This window comes from Rattus rattus, chromosome 10, assembly GCF_011064425.1.
Source record: "Rattus rattus isolate New Zealand chromosome 10, Rrattus_CSIRO_v1, whole genome shotgun sequence".
In the NCBI taxonomy this organism is placed as follows: domain Eukaryota; kingdom Metazoa; phylum Chordata; class Mammalia; order Rodentia; family Muridae; genus Rattus; species Rattus rattus.
In genome coordinates, this window is record NC_046163.1 from 31,143,600 (window position 1) to 31,163,627 (window position 20,028).

At 47.8% G+C, this 20,028-nt stretch overlaps 1 protein-coding gene across 1 annotated transcript in view; it reads left to right on the forward strand.

Annotated features, from left to right (window-relative positions):
- Niban1 (niban apoptosis regulator 1) overlaps window positions 1-11,903 on the forward strand; it is an 85,320-nt gene extending 73,417 nt beyond the window's left edge. The window contains exons 11-13 of the mRNA XM_032915317.1: window positions 2,432-2,539; window positions 8,419-8,530; window positions 9,938-11,903. Coding sequence (XP_032771208.1) covers window positions 2,432-2,539; window positions 8,419-8,530; window positions 9,938-11,088 — 1,371 coding nt within the window. The 3' untranslated portion in view covers window positions 11,089-11,903. The remainder of the gene's footprint in view (window positions 1-2,431; window positions 2,540-8,418; window positions 8,531-9,937) is intronic.
- Window positions 11,904-20,028: the final 8,125 nt, after the last annotated feature.

Below are 20,028 nucleotides of genomic sequence, written 5' to 3' on the forward strand. Positions count from 1 at the left end.
CCTATTTGAAGTCTTTTAAGGAAAAGACCCCAGAACGACCATTCCCTTTGACTTTCACTGAGCTTAGGCAATGATTATAGACTCCACCCCACAGCTGACAGGAAGCCTAACCTCTGAAAGCAGGACTCCCTGGAAACATGAGCTTGGAGCTGAAACTATATTTATACCTGGCCCAATAATTTCTGCTACCTCCTGCTTCCCCCAAGCAATACTTTAGAACAGAAAGTTAAGGTCCCCTAGGGTCTGAGGGATATCTCAGAGTTCTCCTGCCTCGGAGCAGGAGAAAATTCTGGCAACCAAACTGTCGAGACCAAAAGCAATGCTGACCATAGGAACACAAATAAAAACACACTCACAATTGACCTGAGGGGAAAGGTTGAACCTTAGTCATTGATTGAGCAGCCAGGTGAGGAAGGGGTAGAAAAGTTTACCAATCTTCACTTTGGGGTGGAAAGGAACTTAGAATACCTCAAGTTCAACTTTATAGCCAGCGTTAAAAATGTTCCTGCATGGTGAACCGGGCCGACCTGAATTCTGGGTGAGGAAATTCCGGTGTTGTTTGGGACTGCAGGAATATGCAAACTTGGGCGGTTCACATACTTTTCTTTTTTTTTTATTTTTTATTTATTTATTATATATAAGTACACTGTAGCTGTCTTCAGGCACACCAGAAGAGGGCATCAGATCTCATTACAGAAGGTTGTGAGCCACCATGTGGTTGCTGGGATTTGAACTCAGGACCTCAGGAAGAACAGTCGGTGCTCTTAACCACTGAGCCATCTCTCCAGCCCGGTTCACATACTTTTGAGACCTTCTTTAGATTTGGGTTTTCCTGGGACCCCTGCAACCATCCTAAATGTTGACTGATCTGTAGAACAGACCTGTGTGATGGAAATCTAGCCATTGAGGGTTTCATGTTCCTGAACTCAAATATCCTGAGACTATTGACTATATCTGACCGTGTCCAGCTTAGCCTCGCTTTTATTTAGAGAGGTGACATTATAATTGAAAAAAAAAATCCAAGCCAAGTATTTGTAAAAGAACAATTCATCTGGAGGGTAACAAAACTCCTTACCACTAGTCCACTGGGCATCTTTAAAAGCCGTAGTTACCAGATTGGATAGAAGGTGATAAATTACAGAATTTACAGCTACCACGGTACCACAGGCCTACCTCATATGGACTAAGAGGAGAGATCCTCTTCCAGATTTGGCTTTTCGGTGGTTTGGGGTTTCTGTGTGACAGTTCAAATGGCCATAGATTTTCTGATGATCAGCAAGCATTTATTTGTTTTTGACTATTATTGTCTCCTATTCAAACAAACTTAGTACTGCAGTTAAACTACTTGCTACTCCAATAAATAAATAATAGATAGATAGACAAATGAATGGACAGACAGACAAATAAATAAATAATAAACAAACAAATAAATAAGTGTGGTGGTGCTTCTAGTACTCAGACACCTCAAGAATCAGAACAAATTCCACCTCCCAAGACAGCCAGTTGGACTTTTCACGAGTTTGTGTGCAAGGCCACGCCTTCCGATATTAGAGTCGGGCCCTGAGAACTGGTAGTTCTACTCCCCCACCGTCCTGCGTAGCCTTCTCCACCTGGTTGCCTTTGGTAGACTGAGTAGAGATGTCATCCTGCCCCTGTTTATGATCTGCAGTGTGAGTGTTCTCTCTTTCCTCTTTCGGCCTGACCATTGCATTTGCACGCCCACAGCAGTTCTCCCATGCACCTGTGCAGAAGGCACTGGTGTTCGCGTGCAGACCAGTAAGGAAATGGGCTGCTCCCAAGAGCCTGCTCTTACTGACTCTTAAGTCCAAACTTGCTCTTGTGTGCCTGTCCTGGAAAATATTACACCAAACCACAGAGGGCTGGGTGAACTCTGTTGAAAGTGTCAGGTGGTAGATGTTTTAGTCTTTGTTTTCTGTGCTGCCACCCAGTATGGCTACTATGTACCTCCAGTTTGGGATGCTCAGTGTTTCTGTAAACTTCTTTGTCAACGGTCACCCGCTGTGGTGATGGAGCTTTGAGCCATGTCCCCTCTCCCCTTGTAGATATCATGACAAGCCATGCACCGTGCTTGCAGGACAGCGATAATTGATATTCGTGGCTCCCCTGTCTCCACCCAGGAATAATGAAGCACAAACTCACCCTCTAGTTAGATCCCCGTCTTTCTAAACAGGATATCACTTGTTTTGATCTTGCCTTGGTTTCCATATTTGTGCAAGGGGGGCGTAAAATGTGTGTTGACTTCACAGTCTTTGCCCAGTTTGTGAGGAAGTTCCAGAAACAGATCTCTGAGTCCCGAGAGTCCTTAGAAATTAGTGGAGGCTGAGGAGGGAGATGACCTGGGTGGCTGTGTTGTTTATTTAAGGTCACGGATTGAACCATTCTTCCTTAGCGTGTGTCTCTGTGTCCACAGCAATACGATTACGACAGCAGCACCATCCGCAAGAAGATCTTCCAGGAGGCATTGATTCAGATCACACTACCCACGGTGCAGAAGGCGCTGGCGTCCACATGCAAACCAGTAAGACGATTCCCACCAGCCTGCTCTCGCTGACTTTTGGGTTCAAATGTTTTACTTTGCACTTCTGCACTGACATAGGGTAGACTACACCCGAGGGCTGGGGAATCCTCTGTAAGTGGTCAGGTGGTAGATGCTTTAGGCTTTATGGGTTTGTTTCTGTCACAACCACTCAGTACTGCTGTGCAGTACAACAGCAGCCAGAGAGGATGCATACGTGTATGATCAAAGTCAGTATTTAGTAAACTTAACATGTGCGCGCGAACACACACACACAGACACACACACACACACACACAGAGAAACACATACACATGCACTCGAACATGCACACACACACACACACAGACACACACACATAGACACAGAAACATATATACATGCACTCGAGCGTGTACACACACACAGAAACACATACACATGCACTCGAGCATGCACACACACACATGCGCGCGCACACACACACACACACACACACACACACACACACACAGAGGAAGCCCAGGATTTGTGACTTCGGGACTATAGGAAATCAGAGTCCTGGGCTTGAGCCAAGTTCTCAGAGCTGTCTGTCTTGGATTACCAAAGGAGACGAGACGTCCTCCCCCTTTTTTGGCAGTCCTTATTCAGCATGTACCCTGGAAGTTGGCCACTCTACCCAGAAAAGATCTAATGTGTGACGGCAGAGGCTGTTTGTTCTCCTATGTTCTGTAACTTTAGCTTACTGAAATCTCTGGCATAAGCTGGTGTGAGCAAGGGGTTGCAGGACAGCCATGATTATGGATGAGTAGAGCAACGGGCAGGAGCACTGCAGCTGCTTCAAGTCTTCTGTTTAAGTCCTGGCTCCCCTGGGCTCTGCTCTGGGCCCCTGGGCAAGCATGCCCCTGTGTTCTTGTCTGATCTACTGCTGTCATTCATAAACTTCAGCTACTAATGTGTGTATCTTCCCTTTGTTTTTCCATTTCCATCAAACCTCTCCCCTGTGTCCCCCACCCCCCGCCTCCCACACGTTTGACAGTACCTGGTTGCATAGCCCAGGTCGGGTACTGGACTTTTGATCCATCTGGCCTGCTACACCTTATGCTTGCACTGTCTGTCTCAAGAATGAAAGGTTAGAAAGGCGCATCTGCCATCTGACTCGGTTCCTACCAGACACCAGGCATAGCATTAAACATCTCTTCTCTAGCATCAAAAACCAATTTCACAGAGGCCCTTGTGGGAGGAGAGAGACCATTCACATCCTCATGGTGCAATTGAGGGAAGTAAGTGGTTGAGGAGTAGCAGGCCCAGCAACACAAGGCCGGTTGCCACCAGCTGAATCCAGTTCATAGTTACCTGTGACACAGCTGGCCCTCAGCAAATGGCAACGCCTACAACTGTTACTCTTGCTGTCCCTGCATTCCCAAAAATTACTTAGGAGGTTGGCCGCTTGCAAGGCCTGTCCCCCTTGGAGTCAATAAGAAAGAGCATCATAGAATTTTTAAATGGCGTTTTGACAGATTGGAGACTCTCCAAGCACCGGACATTCAAATCCTTTGTGTGGGTGATTATACTGTGAAATTTTCTCTGCTTGTTTTCATATTCTATAACTGCTGCTTTTCTTCAGATAGTCATTGGTGTACCCAGTCTTGCATTGGTTCCTGAAGTATTTCTTTGGTGGAAAGGTTCTGACAAAACCAAAGGAGAAGGGAATTGTTCTGTATGCATGTCTCTTGGCCACATGTGACAGATGACTTGGTAGCCTGGGGGTTAGTGATCCACCTCAGAATGTGTTGTGTTTCCCTCCCAAGGGAAGTATGGAGGCCTCAGTGCTCCCTTCTCCACGTGAGGAGAGGAAGGAGTGCTCTGGCTCCTCTTGTTTCTATGCCCTCTCTTCCTAACATCAAAGGAGCAACTTGTGCCCAGCCTATACCGCTCTTTGCAGGTGTTTTGTTTTGGCATGTGTGTTCTTGGCATGCACACAGCATGTGTTTTGCATGTGCAGGTGTGCGTGCTTTCAGAGGGTGGGCCAGAGTGTTTTCAGAGTGTGAGTGGAGGCCAGAGGTTGACACAGAGCGTCTTTCTCCGTCATACTGAACAGGAGCTTGCCAATCTGCTCGCCCATCTGGGCAACTTGGCTTAGGGTTCCCGTCTCTGCTTCCTAAGCTCCCGGCTTACAGGTGTCGAATCATCCCACCCCCAACCCTCCCACCTTTATGAGGGTGGCTTATTCAGTGAGCCACTGGGCCCAGCCACAGCTCTTGACGTTTTTTAGTTGAAAGAGGTTGCTTTGAAAAGAGCCTGTGACCCTGACTTTTCCATGATCACAGATATTGTGTGACAAGAGCTTTTGGAAAACTCTAGGTTTATAAACAGATATATTAGGGGATTATCTGCTCCCTAGAAGTCTTTATTTTCCTAAAGTGAGCTTTATCTTAGTTCCTTTAGTAGCAACTTTCTAGAGCTGCGACATTGACTGTAACCTAGCCGTGTAGTAGAACCGCCTGTGGTGCCTTTTCTTAACCACCAGGTCTCAGTGTCAGGATTCCATCTTTAATGGTTGAGAAGATTCAGCATATGACCCAGTTCAGTTGTCTCAGCGTGCAGGACCTGCCTTGTAACAGAGCAACATATGTGCCCCTCTGTTCCCTTCCCACAGAATGATTTAGCTGGTTGAAAATATGGTTTCTATTTACTCGGCAAACATACTTCAAACGTGATCCAGGTACTGTGGCGTATGTAAAACACCGTGCAGGTTACTGCCCTGCTGTCCTGGAGTTCCCGGGGTAGAGGCAGTGCCAGGCACACAGGATGCCATGGGAGCAATGCAGCAGTGGCTGCCTGGGGAAGCCTTCTAGGGAAGGCGGCAACTTCCCTCGCCGAGCCCCAGGCTGAGCTCTGTCAGGCAGTTCAAGAGGGCTTCCCAGTGTAGGGCTTTCACTTGGTACCTGAGCATGAATGACAGGGGAGTGAGGGCTAGCATGGGACAGGGGAGTGAGGGCCAGTATGGGACAGGGGAGTGAGGGCCAGCATGGGACAGGGGAGTGAGGACCAGCATGGGACAGGGGAGTGAGGGCCAGCATGGGACAGGAGAGTGAGGACCAGAATGGGATAGGGAGTGAGGGCCAGCATGGGACAGGGGAGTGAGGGCCAGCATGGGACAGGAGAGTGAGGACCAGCATGGGACAGGGGAGTGAGGGGCCAGCATGGGACAGGGGTGAGGGACCAGCATGGGACAGGGGGAGGGGACCAGCATGGGACAGGGGAGTGAGGGCCAGCATGGGACAGGGGAGTGAGGACCAGCATGGGACAGGGGAGTGAGGGCCAGCATGGGACAGGAGAGTGAGGACCAGCATGGGACAGGGGAGTGAGGGCCAGCATGGGACAGGGGAGTGAGGGCCAGCATGGGACAGGGGAGTGAGGGCCAGCATGGGACAGGGGAGTGAGGGCCAGCATGGGACAGGGGTGAGGGCCAGCATGGACAGGGGAGTGAGGACCAGCATGGGACAGGGGAGTGAGGACCAGCATGGGACAGGGGAGTGAGGGCCAGCATGGGACAGGGAGTGAGGACCAGCATGGGACAGGGGAGTGAGGGCCAGCATGGGACAGGGGAGTGAGGGCCAGCATGGGACAGGGGAGTGAGGGCCAGCATGGGACAGGGGAGTGAGGACCAGCATGGGACAGGGGAGTGAGGACCAGCATGGGAAGATGAAGGGATGTTGAGGTTTGATCTAGCACCCTTCATATAATAGAAAAAAAGACTCAGAGTGGTGCCTTGGCTTACCCAGGCTCCCATGAGCAGTGTCCGGTTTCCTGGTCAGTGCCCCTTCCAAAGCTTCATGCTTCTTGTCTGTTAATCCATCTAGAGCTCACTGATGCTCCTGTCCCTTTAGTCTTCCACCTTTCTTCTCAAGTGGACATAAAGAGTCCACATTGTTATCCATTGTGGGTACCATAAAATCCAGGGCCGCAGCACCCCCATGTCTTAGCGCTGAAAGCTGTCTGAATGCGATACGTTACAGAGTTTATGTAATCCCAGTCTGCACCACCTTTGATTCAGTTCCTGGATCAAAGGCACACAACTTCTATTAGAACCTGCTTTCCTATTGATAACCCTGAGTTATTACTTGCTATGTTTCATCTGGGTTGCTCTTACACCCAACTGGGCAGCCCTCAGGGCTGTTTTCATGAACTCATCTAAACCGTGGAGAGAGAGAGGGAGAGGGAGAGGGAGAGGGAGAGGGGAGGGAGAGGGAGAGGGAGAGGGAGAGGGAGGAGGGGAGGGAGAGGGAGAGGGAGAGAGACTTTGCTGGGCCTGGTATGGACTTTTGAAACTTCAGCCTACTCTACTTGTTACTTCCTAAGGCCACACCTCCTAATCCTTATCAAATGGTGCCACTCCCTGGTGATCAAGACCCTAAGGGGGCCATTCTTATACGATCACCTTATCATATAAAAATGATATCAAATGAATATGTATGAACAATTCTAACTCATTCATATAGTGAACGTTGTTTATCAATAAGGAGGAATGAGCTGCCGACCTACCTGTGTCACGGAGTAGAAGAAATCTAAACAACACATGGTTTCATTTACATGCAAAACCCAACCATACTGTGACAGATGTCGATCAGATCTTATCTCTCGGAGGGGTGTGGTCTGGATGAGGACCTAGGTTATGGTCACAGGAACAAATTTATATTTAATGTCATCAAGCTATACTTTCTTAAATCTGCATTTCACCACATACAACTTTTACTTCGGTAAAGTGCTCTTTGTATCAGATAGAAAATGAAGGGAGGCTAGGGAGATCTCAGCGGGAGAGCACTGGCTGCTCTTCCAGAGGTCCTGAGTTCAATTCCCAGCAACCACATGGTGGCTCACAACCATCTATAAGGGACTCTGATGCCCTTCTCTGTTATGTAGGCACACATGCAAATAGGATACTCATATGCATAAATAATAAATCTGTAAAAAATGAAGATAACATTGGTTAATATTAAGAAAAAGGACACGGCGCCCACTCATAGACCTTGAGATGACTAGGAACAAAATCTCTGCACAGAACGTGCTCCCAGTATACACAGAGGAAAGGGAACGACCAATGGCTGGGTGCCTTCTTCTCGTAGACTGTTAACAGGTACAAGGAGGTTAGCACATAGGCTTGATGCAGAGGGAGCACAGGGAGACATCGTTGGCCGCACTGTCATCTAAGCATTGTTAACCTGTAGGACCAGTTACTATCCTCCCACGCTCCCCATGGAGCAGGCAGAAGGCGGGAGTCACCCTTTCCCCATCTCTTTTGAAAATAGATTCTTACTCCCCCCTTGTTTGTATTCTTACACATTAATTACAAAAGGCAACGTGTCTCTTTCTTCCCCATGCATACACAGCGCCTCCGATCGATTTTCTTGTCCCCACTCATCCCTCTTGCCTTTCTGCTCTGCAAATGGTCTTCCTTCTCCGTTTCTGTCTTCTTCAATGTTTACTAAGTCTAGATTTTACATGTGAGAGAAAGTGGGTCTGGCTTGTTTCTCTTAAGCTGACAATGCCCATTTGATCCATCTTTCTGAAGATGACACAATCTCGCTTACTGTGTATACACCGCACGTTCCTTATCCACTCGTCTCCGGTTGCTTCCATACCCTGGCTGTTATGAATAGTTTCCTTCAGGCACGTATGTAAGAGAGGCAGCTCGATCATATGTGAGAAAGGCTGTAGTGATTTTTACAATGCCTCAACTACCTCCCATCCCCTACCAGCCATGTACAGAGGTTCCCCCTTCCCCACGTCCTCACCAGCATGTGCTGTTTTCTTGCCTGAGAGATGGAACGTGATCGTAGCTTTGAGTGGCAATCCCCTGACGTCATGGCTCTTCTTCTTCATCCTCTCTCACTTTCCAGGAGCTTCAGAAATATGAGCAGTTCATCTTCGCAGACCACACCAATATGATTCATGTTGAGAACATCTATGAAGAGATTTTGTATCAGATCCTCCTCGATGAGACCCTGAAAGGTGAGGAGTGAGCACTCCAAAACGGGGTGCACTCTGGAAATAGGACTCAGGAAGGCCGTAAGGTCAGAATGTGGAAGAAACTGAGATTGGTCTGCAGGGGTGATGACAAGGAGAGGGCAGATAGGAAGGAAGGACCAACCTCGCCTCATTCACGAGGTGACTGCACCATGGGCCGTGTCAATCCTCTTTCAACGCAAGCATGAATTCTGTAGGACAAGAACATAAGCTTTATCATCAAAGAGGAAAGAAACCAAGGCTTAGTGCGGCTGAACTGAGGGTCTGGCAGGTAGATCTGTCCTTGCTACTCTGTGTTAGAACACCGAAAGACTTTCAGGGCTGGACGGCAGTCGGGCCCAACCATTGCTCTCTCAGCACATTCCTCCCCTCCAGTCAGATGGACAGAGACCCAGGGCAATGGCATGGGACTCTGAGAGCCTCTTTAGGACTCTGGCATCTGCTGCAGTATGGAACGGGGCCTTGTCTGTGATCACAGTGGGACTAGTTATGCATTGGAAATGCTCTGCAGGAGGCCGCCAGCCACCTACCGGAGTGAGACACATTTTCACTGTAGCTGGCCAGGAATCCCAGGCGATGAGGAGGGTAAAGGCGTTGGCATGGTGTGTGTGCATAGGCCATGGACAGCCTACTTAGCGCGGACATGTCTTAGTTCAGTTGGAAGAAGATTCTTCTGCACGGCCTCTTCTTCTGCCTGAAACTTGCTGTAAGGTGGTGCCTGTTAGAGCAGGGCACTAGTGCTGACTACCCCTAGTGGTTCTGCCTCTGCTGTAAGACCCGCTTCAAGTTGGCATTGTTGGACACTGTAGCCCTGCACAGAGAGGTCTGTGGCTGAACCGTCATACACTGTTACCCATGCTGTTACTTTCCTTGTCCTTCCAAATGTTCATCTTGAACACTCCAGGCCAAACAAGCTCTCTCAATTGGATGTTTAGCCCTGAATACCCACTACACAGTCGGGACCACACTGCCAGACAAAACAAGGAAGGGGAAGGCCTGCCCCTGCCTCGTTAGAGTTCCAGAGCAGCCACTTGTCACAGCAGCTGGTGACACCGATGAATATGACACCCCTGGAGACTTTGAATTCTTTACAAGCAGAGGTTTTATTACTCTCCACAGTGGGGCTGGGCTCAGAATAGATGCCTAGCAAGTGTTTCTTGATTGAAGGAATTTTCGAAGGAACGCTAACAAGATTCAGAGTCTGGAAGGTTTGCAGGTTTTGGTCATCAGGAAGGGCGGCCTGTGAGAGGATGGTCGTGAGATGGTTCTAGAAACTGAGAGTTTGGGGAGCCAGAGAGCCGACAGGAATGATTGGCTCCCGGGTAACGTTGGAAAATCCAGGTTTGCCGGGCAGAGCGCTAATATGGTGTCTTGTTTTCTGCCCCCTCTCAGTGATAACGGAAGCAGCTATCTTGAAGAAACACAACTTATTTGAAGACAACATGGCCTTACCCAGCGAAAGTGTGTCCAGTCTGACAGACCTCAAAACCTCCATGGGGTCAAACCAGGCCAGCCCAGCCAGAAGAGCATCTGCCATTCTCCCAGGAGCTCCAGGCGATGAGGCTCCAAGCCACGAAGTGTTCCAGGAGCCTGAGGAAAAGCAGCAGCAGCCTGGGGCCCCTGGCTCACTGGCCAGAGAAGAAAGTGCTTCCATCTCGGGGTCCAGCCCTCCTTCAGGTGAGGACGGGCAGGTGTCTGTGTCCGGTGTGGATAACTCTGCCGGGAACCCTCTCACTGCAGATAATTCAGCAGGACCTCTCAGCTCACACTTGTCAGAGGCAGAAGCTGGGGAGGCCCCTAAAGATGAGGAAGCAGCCCACAAAAGGCCAGAGTCTAGCGCCGTGCCAGGGTCCTTGAGGGAACTGAAAGAGTTGTTGACTGTGACGGTGTTTGTCGAGTCTGCCCCAGAGATTGGAAGTGACACACTCAACGGGACACCTGTTCCCCGAGAAGATAAAAAAGAAGAAGAAGAGGAGGAGGAAAACAAGGTCCACCCAGAAGCCAGCGGCCCAGCTGCCATCCAGCAGGACAGCTGTGAAGAAAGTGAAGTCAGAGAGAGGGAGGCCTATCCTATGCCTTTGGAAGCTGAGGCTCCTGGGGTGAGCGTGGGGACACCGCCAGAGGGTAGAGGGCCTACCTCTCAGTCTACCGGTGAGGGGCTCACTGAGAACACCAGCTGTCTAGGCCCCATAGAGGAGCCATGTGAGGCTCCAGGGCCCGCTGAGGAGGTGCTCCTAGCCACAGTTTCCACACAGGACAGCACCGAGGCAGGGGGTGAGGCTGTGCATTCTGTGACAGTCACACCTCAAGAAGATGCCACGTTAAGTTCTAACCCCATCTGTCCCGTGGAGAGTAATGAGGGGCCCCAGGTTTCCGGGGATCAGGAAGTGCTGGGAGGGAGTGATAGCCCAGCCCTTGCTATGGATACAGAGCAAATCAACAATGCCCATGTGTATGAGTGCCACTGGGAGGTAGAGGATGCCCCGAGCGCTGACATCGTAGATGCTCACGATTGTGACGTGGGCTCCCCAGGGGAGTGGTAGGATCAGTTTGCCAGTCTTTTTTCTTCTAAAACTGTCAGTCAAGGGGTCTTAGTTATGGGTATCCTTAGGGGGTTGCATGTGACTCGCTATAAAAATTATGAAATGTTTCTTTAATTTGAAAGATGAAGCCAGAAGTGCACAGACGGTGGGAGCAGTGAGCAGGCTTTGGGGCGCTGAAGTGCTCCCCATGAATGATCTATCACTTTGGCATTTTAATAGGAATGGTAAGAGAACTGAAGCGTTGGGGCAAAAGTCAGTCAAAGGGGATCCAGAAAGGGGAGCAGAAAATGACACATCAATATTCTCTTCACTGAAACGTGGTACACATTTTGAACTGAGCGTTAAGGCATTTTTAGCAAGCATGTGAAGGACTCCAGCCTCAACACCTGCTCGGCTGTCACTCCTCACCTGGTCAGCTCCACTGTCTTCTGTCCTTAGACAGGTCACAAGAAAGAGGAAGTCATGAACCAGGCACCCCTGTCCTGCAAAGTACAGAGCCAGTCACGGCTAGTAGAGCTCAGGGGATGCAGAGCAGAAATCCAAGGTGGAAGGTCTGTGGAACTATCTAGCCCTGTTCCTAACCCTGCTAGCAATCCCTTGCTGGTTAATTCTGCTGGTTTACATTAATTAATCACCCTTTAAGGAAATTCAGGCAGGGCAAGAGATTTCACTGGCACGAATCAGCCATAGGTTGTACAAAGTGCTTGTCTAAATTTTCTAGCTCGAAACCTACACAGACATGACTTGAACAGATACTGCATGCTCTGTTAGTCGTCATAATAAATAGAAGACCAGGCGCTTTGCTTTCATATAAATGAGAAGACTCATGGGAATTCAGCCTAGAAGAAAAGAATATTCCAAATTTTAAGTTTTAAACCATGATGGCTTTCACTCCTCTATTCACACAGCTCCAGTTTATTCTCAGGGGGAAGGAATGAATTAATGAATGGATGAAAAGAGGGATGAATGAGAAGTTTATGTAATTACCACAGACTTTACTTTTACCAGTGTAGAAATTGAACACTCATCAGATTGTTTTCTTAGGAATCCCTTCAGGCACAAACCTGGGGACACCATGATGAGAAGAGTGAAAGAAACAGAAAGAAATTGACCTCTAAACTAGATGGCAGCCTGTACCTGTCAGTGTAGGGGACGAAGGCACTTCGTTGCAGTACGACCTATCACGTTGTGTTTCGGGAAAGGCTGTTCCCAGAAGGTTTCAGCTGCAGGTAGTGGACTGGTTCTTCCTTTCACACATCTTAACCTCAGCACCTCACCCGTCAGCTTCAGGGTTGGCTTTACTCAGTGCCATCAAGCACCTCCTTCAGAGAACTTACCCCACACTTAGCCGTTTAAGCGGGAATTAAGCTATCTCCCTCCCCACCCCTCCCACGAAGGCTTTCTGGGACTCCTGAGGCACAGAGGATGAGTGACAATCATGCCAGCGTGGTCTCACACTGAGTCGCTTCACCTTTATTTCCTGAATCACTTGCATCCTTGTGTCCATGAGATATCCCACGACTAAGTGAGGAAGGACTAACCAGTCGTCTCCCCAGTGAGTGAGGATAGCCCACGCTCCCTGTTTACCTTTTATCCAGTCTTTAGTATGGTGCACTGAGTGGTGTTTACTTCCACAACCTCCTCCTCCTTCCTTCAAGGACTGAAACTGGGGCTTAGTCATCGTTTGTTCTTTCAAACCTACAGCCTTGCATAATGGCTTTCTGCTTGCCAAGAAGCTTTAACATCCCAGGGCCTAGGATAAGGGCTGACAAGATTCATGCTACTCCGGAAATGTGGGAGCTGAGCGCCCGGCAGACACGCTGCTATACAGGGGCTATTTGGGGCTTGCTTTTAGGGATTTGTTTCCAATTAAGCTTTCTGACCTTGTTGAATCTTCCCATAAATAAAGTCCAAAACTGAAGAGGCAGATAGCCAAATGGCCAGCAGCATGTCCAGTCAGTCAGAGAGCCAAGAGAGCAGCATCTGGCCTCACAAACACTACCCTTCTTTCTCAGAGGGCCACGGCTATTGTGGAGCTCCCAGCTCATGCCAACCCCGCTCCAGAACCTCTCCTCTCCCCTGCCTTTGCTCACCTCCTCCTGTACAGCATGAGAAGCTAAGAATAAACAAGAGTTCATGTCACCGAGTCGGCTGGATGAATGTTAGTGCCCACCCAGAAGGCCAGGCAGGAGTCAGCACTAAGTAGCAGGACATTCTAGAAAATACCAAGAGCACTTCCATCCATATCTCACACAGCCAGGGTCTCCAAAATAGGCAAGACGAGCTGTGACACGGCAGGATGGGCAAGGGCCCTGCAGTGCACTAAAATAGTCTCTGTGTGTGGTAACACGCCCAACACTTGTCTTGCTTTTCATGGATGTGTGTGTGTGTGTGTGTGTGTGTGTGTGTGTGTGTGTGTGTGTGTGTGTGTTCTAGTGTTTCCATGGGGTGGGGGGCAAAGGTGCTTTACGATCTGAGGGGAAATCTCTGCCTTGGGCAAAAGCTGTTGCAGACTCCTGGTTCCTGGCCAAATCTCCAGGTCTTTAAACTAGTTATGTTACTTACTGACCTTTCACAAAGAGATTTTTCCTTGGGGAAAAAAAAAAAGACTTGTTCCGGTAACTTGGCACAGTGTATGAAATTGTGCAGTGACCCCAACACACACACACACACACACACACACACACACACACACACACACACACACACCATTTTTAAAAAGCATTTTGGAGACCACAAGGTCAGATTCCAGCCTGTTGCGGAGAGTTTGAGTGTGAAGAATTATCCCATGGAACCTCATGATTGCCCTTGTCATTCTTCAGATTAAAGAATTCTGACTTCTGAGGATTTCATAGTTTCCCCGGACAAAAGTGATTTTAGTTTGTTACTTTTTGTAAAGTGTTACATGAGTTGAGGGCATGGTTTCAGATATAGCCCTTGCCTAGCAGGTTGGAGGTTCTAGTTCAACCCCCGAGTGGTGGCTGGGGGTGGAGGGGAGGCTACGTGATGTATGAGGGGTGCTGGATAGTCATTTCAATATGGCGGAAGGTTGGACATCACTGACATAGACCACAATGGAGCTTCACGATGTGAGAATGCCTTCTCTACCATAAACACACATGACTAGGGATTTGCCTTCTGAAGTCTGGGACTTTGGGGAAAGGAATCCCACACTGTGGTTTCATTTTTGCATTCACTATACACAGCAAGTAAACTAAGAACATGTTGTAACTATGTATTTACTCTGCCAAGTGCCTATATGCCAATAAAGCATTCATCGCTGAAGGGCTGTCCAGATACCTTTATTTAGAATGGGGCTGGCTTCATCTTTTAAGCAAATGTCACACTGGAGCTGCAGGAACAGCCCTTGGAAATGAAAGGGCACGTCACTCCTGCTGGCTCTGGAAATTTCACGTCTCTTGTTGTTGGGGAGAAATCCACTGGGCACGACTTGATGTCCAATGAAATTCTGCTTTGATAGCACACATGCTTATTTTTCAAGGAATTGGATCGAATCCACAAACCCAGCAATGGGCAATTACTCTTGATATAATTGAACGGCTGTTCAAACTTAAGTGTATTTTCAGCGGGCGAGACTGAGTAAAACGTTCCTTCCTTCTGTAATTATAAATAAAACAGTGTTTACTTACTAACATTCACAGTTGCTCATTTATCCATGAATTCGCTTGGCCAAAAAAAAAAATAGTCGCTGTGTATCTCCTTGATGCAGTGGGTGGTACAGAAATACAAGAGACTGCAGTAGGCAGGACCCTTGACATTATCAAATGTAAATTCTCAGTGGGGTATATAGCCAGAACCTAGAACACCCATTTATTTCCTCTAGTGACATAAACTTCATCTATGATGTCAGTCCTAGCTCTGTACCAACAACTTGATTCAGGAGGGAAAAAAAATTTACAGAGGATTTATCAAGGACATCAGGGATGGGAGGAACTCAGAATGGTTGATAGGTCTTCGCTCCCTTCCCTCCATCTATCAGGCTTCCTGTGTGTGAAGGTCGGTCAGAGCGGCCTCTCCAGGATTTCTGCATAACCAACAGATGGGACTTGACTTAAAACTCTGCTTGTACCTCCTTAGATGAGCTGGTGGTCTAGTGAGAGGCACTTAGGAAGGACAGTGGAGGCCTTGGAGGGGCCACTCGGATCAGCCTCTGCTTGAAGAGCCCAGTCTTTGCCACATCCATCACCTATTGGAAGCACCCGACTCCCCTCCAACAATTCCCACTGTCCCCCGAGTCTGGACAAGTCAGAGTATGCATCCCCTCTACTGTGTTCCCGTACCGCTCAGCATTATTTTCTGAACTTTGACCCTGTTTACTTGCCTACTTCTGGTCATCCTCTCTCCCTCCACTGCAGCCATCTGCTTTCCCTATGCCTCTAGGGAAGGGATCCTTCAGTATCCAACCCTTGTGTCTCTAGCAGAGCAGAGCACGTGCACACCGAAAATGCTCAACACACATCGGGAGAATGAATGGATGAAGACCCTCCATCCGGGAGGGAGACAAGAGGAGATGGGGCAGATGATGCCCCTTCAGCACAGGGGTTGGGATGCTAGCAACTTTTTATTCACACATCCTCGACCTATATTCTTATTCTCCTTATCCTTCTGCTGTATTATCAAAACTGAACCGTGTGTGTGCACACTCAAATCTCTGGGAGAAGGCCCAAGAGCCATGCCATTTAAAGAAGAAATCAAGTGAACGACTATATACCTAGTTTTCACGGTAGTAGCAGCCATCACTGGATTTTCCTAAGGTCTCTTGGCTGTCATCTATCCAAAAGGTTAGAAACTCCCCTTGCAGTACAATTAGGTCTGCAGAATACAAGCAAATGGCCACCAACAGCAATGTCATCAGCCTGGCTCTCCTCTTGGAGTTGGGCCAGGAAGAAGTAACAGTTCCTGCCTTGCAGAGACTTAGAGGGAAAGGTGTCTCAGAATTCACTTAGCCAACCCCTTACCTAATCTCTTCCTAGAAGCTATGTCTCCCATGCATGTTGCTCTGGGCCTTCTGCGGACTCAGCTGGGCTCCTGCTTTGTGTGAAGGTGCTGTGTTATTCTTGGGTTTTAAAATCTCATAAGAAAGATTGAAATGAGATTTCTGAGTCAGGCCTGGTGGTGCCCCACATACTGGGGAGTGACTCAGGCCTGTTGGTGCCTGCCCCACATATTGGAGGCTGAGACAGGAGGATCACTTGAGTCTAGGAGAAGGAGAGCAGTATGAGAAACGTAGTGAGACCTCCCATCTTCAGAGGGAAAACTAAAACCAAAACCTACTCGTCATGATGGCTTATGCTGGGTGGATGGAAACAGGGGGATCAAAAGTTCAAGGGTGTCCTTAGCCACACATTGAAGTCCAGGCCTGCGTGAGGCCCAAGAAACCCTGTCTGCACAAAAATGATTTAATAATAATAATAATAAAGATATATTTGCTTGGTTAGGTTTCAGATATTTTAAAGATGTATTTATTTTATAATGTGCACGAGTATTTTGCTTGTATGTATATATATGTGTACTATATGTATGCTGGGTGCAGGTGGAGACTCTGGATCCTCTGAACTTAGGGACAGCTGTCAGCTGTTATGTGGGTGCTGGGCACTAAGCCTGGGTCTTCTAAAAAAGCAGAAACTGTTCTTAACCACTGAACCATTTCTTTAGCTACCAAAAATAGTTTCAAAATAAGAGGCTTCCCTCTGTAACTACACAACAAAATTCATGTTGCTTCTATGATGTGGGGTTAATTAGAAGACAATCAGGAGTTACGGCCAACGTGTTTATCCTCTCAAGATGAATGACAAAACACCTGTGATGAATGTCCTTTATTGTTTCAGACACGGACATGTTTGCATGTAGCAACTAATCACAGTCTTTAGAAAGGGTAGTCATCTGTGGAGGGTAACTTTAAATACGCACCTGATTTTTTTTAAAGGAAGCTCTTTTCCTCTCTATAAATCAGTGGTTCTCAATCTTCCTAATGCTGTGGCCTTTTCCTGACACCAAACACAGATCTTACAATGTTCAACTTGTATGGTTAGCATTCCTTATTCTTTGTAATTATTACCCATCTCCTTCACCGATTGAAGTGTGAACCCCAGTTCTTCAAGGCTCTCAAGGCTGATGCTGCCCTTCCTAACTGTTTAAAACTTGGTTTTGAGACCTACATAACTCTACTTTTTTGCATGGTGTTAGGGCCTCCTGTGTGCCAGGCCGACATTCTACCCTGGAGGTACAGGCCTAGTCCTAATTCCACATTTCCTTCTCTTTCCATAGGGATGTAGCAGGACTCGTGCTGTTCCCAACACCTCCAAACTTCCTGTCTGTGCGTGCATTCGATCAGTGGTTACTGCTGGGAACACTGGCTTTGGTACTTAAGAATGTACTACCAAAACATTTTAATGATTTCCTGTGTTTTGACTAAGAACCCGTTGGACACGTGTAGCTGCCTTTGGCTACTTCGTGGGCTCGTCTTTCTTCTACCCTTCTTCACCCCCTTTCTTCCACCCTTTCAGCCCCCTAACACTAGGTAAGAGAGAAAGGACAAACAGAGAAGTGAGAAGAAAGAGATCCCTGAATAAACTCAGGGGTTAGAGAGGGGGATGACATTATCGTTAGACAATTCCTGCTGATGCGGGGAGAGGTTGACGCAAGATCCTTGGGGCAAGTTTGATCTTTCCATCAGGATATCTGATTTCTTCTTGTTGTTTCTTCTTTGTACATAACTACTTACCAAACAAACCAAAGCCAACAACCCACCCCACTTCTGGGGGCCGTAGCGTTTACACACCCTCCGAAAGGTCCCCAGAATTCCAAATGTCACACAATTGCGGAAACTGTCTGCAGCTGGCAAAATCATGCACCTGCTGGAGCACGAGGCCAATCATAGTCAGCTGCTGTGGACAATCAGAAGCAGCCCCATATCCCACACCTGGGATTAAAATAAAGATATATCATAATAGTTCTATCTTTCTTAAAGAAACGAAACTTCCAAAATTGTCACTACAGACAGATTTTAGAGGAGAGAGCTTTGTATAAATGCCTAGCAACATTTGGCAGATCGTACACTTGTGGGGGTAGGGGGTGGCGGGGTTCATCCAAGGAGAATCCATTGTGTCTGCACTTCCTATCTGAAGCTTTTCTGCTATATGGCCACTGACCAGGGATGGGAATTTCACTGTCTCCCCAAGGAATACATCCATCTCTAGACAACTATAGTTAGAAAACAGAGATATTCTCTCCTTTTCCTCTCAAACCCACCCACAACCATAATTTCTACCTATGAGCCCGATTCTGTCCCTCAAGGCTGCATTCACCCTTCTAAACCTTTCTTAAGGGCAATTTTCAAACATCTCCAAATGGCTGAATACCCCAAACTCTCCCTCCCCTCTCTTCCCCTCCCCTCTCCTCCTCTCCCTTCCTCTTCCCCTCCCTCCCTCCCTCCCTTTTAGATAAACCAATTCCTTGTGTTTTGCTTTGTGAAGTTCCTCACAATACTCAGAGCCCAGCAGTGGTCCCTGCATCCTAGTCTGTGTCCTTGGCTGGTGAGCCCTGCCTCCCCACAAACCTGGATCCTTCCACTTCACAGGAATGGGGGGGGCAAACAATCCCCCCACCTTTTCTTCTTCCCTTATTGACCTTCCTCCTCCTTCTTGCTACAGTTTTTGCTTCCTTACACTGTGGGAAGAGAACCCAGATAAAAGCTCTAAATTACAAGAATAAATACATAATTATGTTTCCAGGGTTATCATTTCCGACTCCTGAGAAAGTAAGGAAAAGTTTTCTTCTTGTCACCCCACTGTTTATTTCTGAATAAGTAGAACTCTCCAGAACTCTCCAGACATTCGCTTTCCATTTCTTATTAGCACTACTGCCACTGCCACCACCGCCACCATCATTGCCGTGTGTGTTTACATGCACAGGCACACATGCACATGCATACACATGAGTATGGAGACCGGAAGACAACCTCAGCTCTTGTTCCTCAGAAGATGTGGTCTCCCGTTGGCCTGGAGCTTGCCCATTATGCTAGGCCGGCTAGCCACTAAGTCCAGGGATCTGCCTTTGACTCCAAGGGCTGAGATTACGAGCATGTGCCAACACATTGGCCCTTTTATGTAGGTTCTGGGAAGGACTCAAACTCAGGTCCACATGCTCACTGACTGAGCTTTGAGCTTTCTTTTTAGCCCACTGCTTCGATCTCTGACCTCAGATAATATACACTTACTCTTTCAAGAAAGCGATTCTTCCCAGAATACAGTTCAGGAAAAGCAAGGGCTTTCATGGTGTTATTTACAAAGGCTTCCAGAATGCAATACATCTCTACCAGCTTTGTCTTGTCAACCTCCTTTTGACACTTTCGTGTTCCCCTTTGAGACCTCTAATGGGTGTTTATTGACCAAATACTCTACATTCCATAAACTAAATAGTGCAGGAGTTCCAGAGTTCATGAAGGTCAGTCTAGAAATAAGGATTTGGTGATTGAAGCTCTCGGGCGTAGATGGAAAAATCTATAGACATGCGATCTAGGGTACTCTGGCCAACATCATTTGTGGAACAAGGAGAGAAAAAAAGACAAGTTTCTTCTGTGTTGTTTTTAAGTGTAAGGATGAAAAGTCAGAGGACACAACTTGAAGAGGAAGTGATTGATGTTTCAAGCGCCTCAGACAGCTTGGGTTTGAAAAGGGGAGGGAAACTGTCTATTGTTTATTCTAAAAAGTCATCAGAGGGACAGCATCCAGATTGTACGAGGACGTGCGGGCAGACACATTAACTTCTCTTTATCAGCCTTGGGATGTGTTACACTCCAACTGAAGCCCATGTTCTAGTGCTGGGTGTGGCCTGACTGTAACGGTAAGCTGGGGTCATGTCACTTGGTGATCTACTTTGTATCTATGAATAGAACGTCACACCATATTAAAGTTGGGG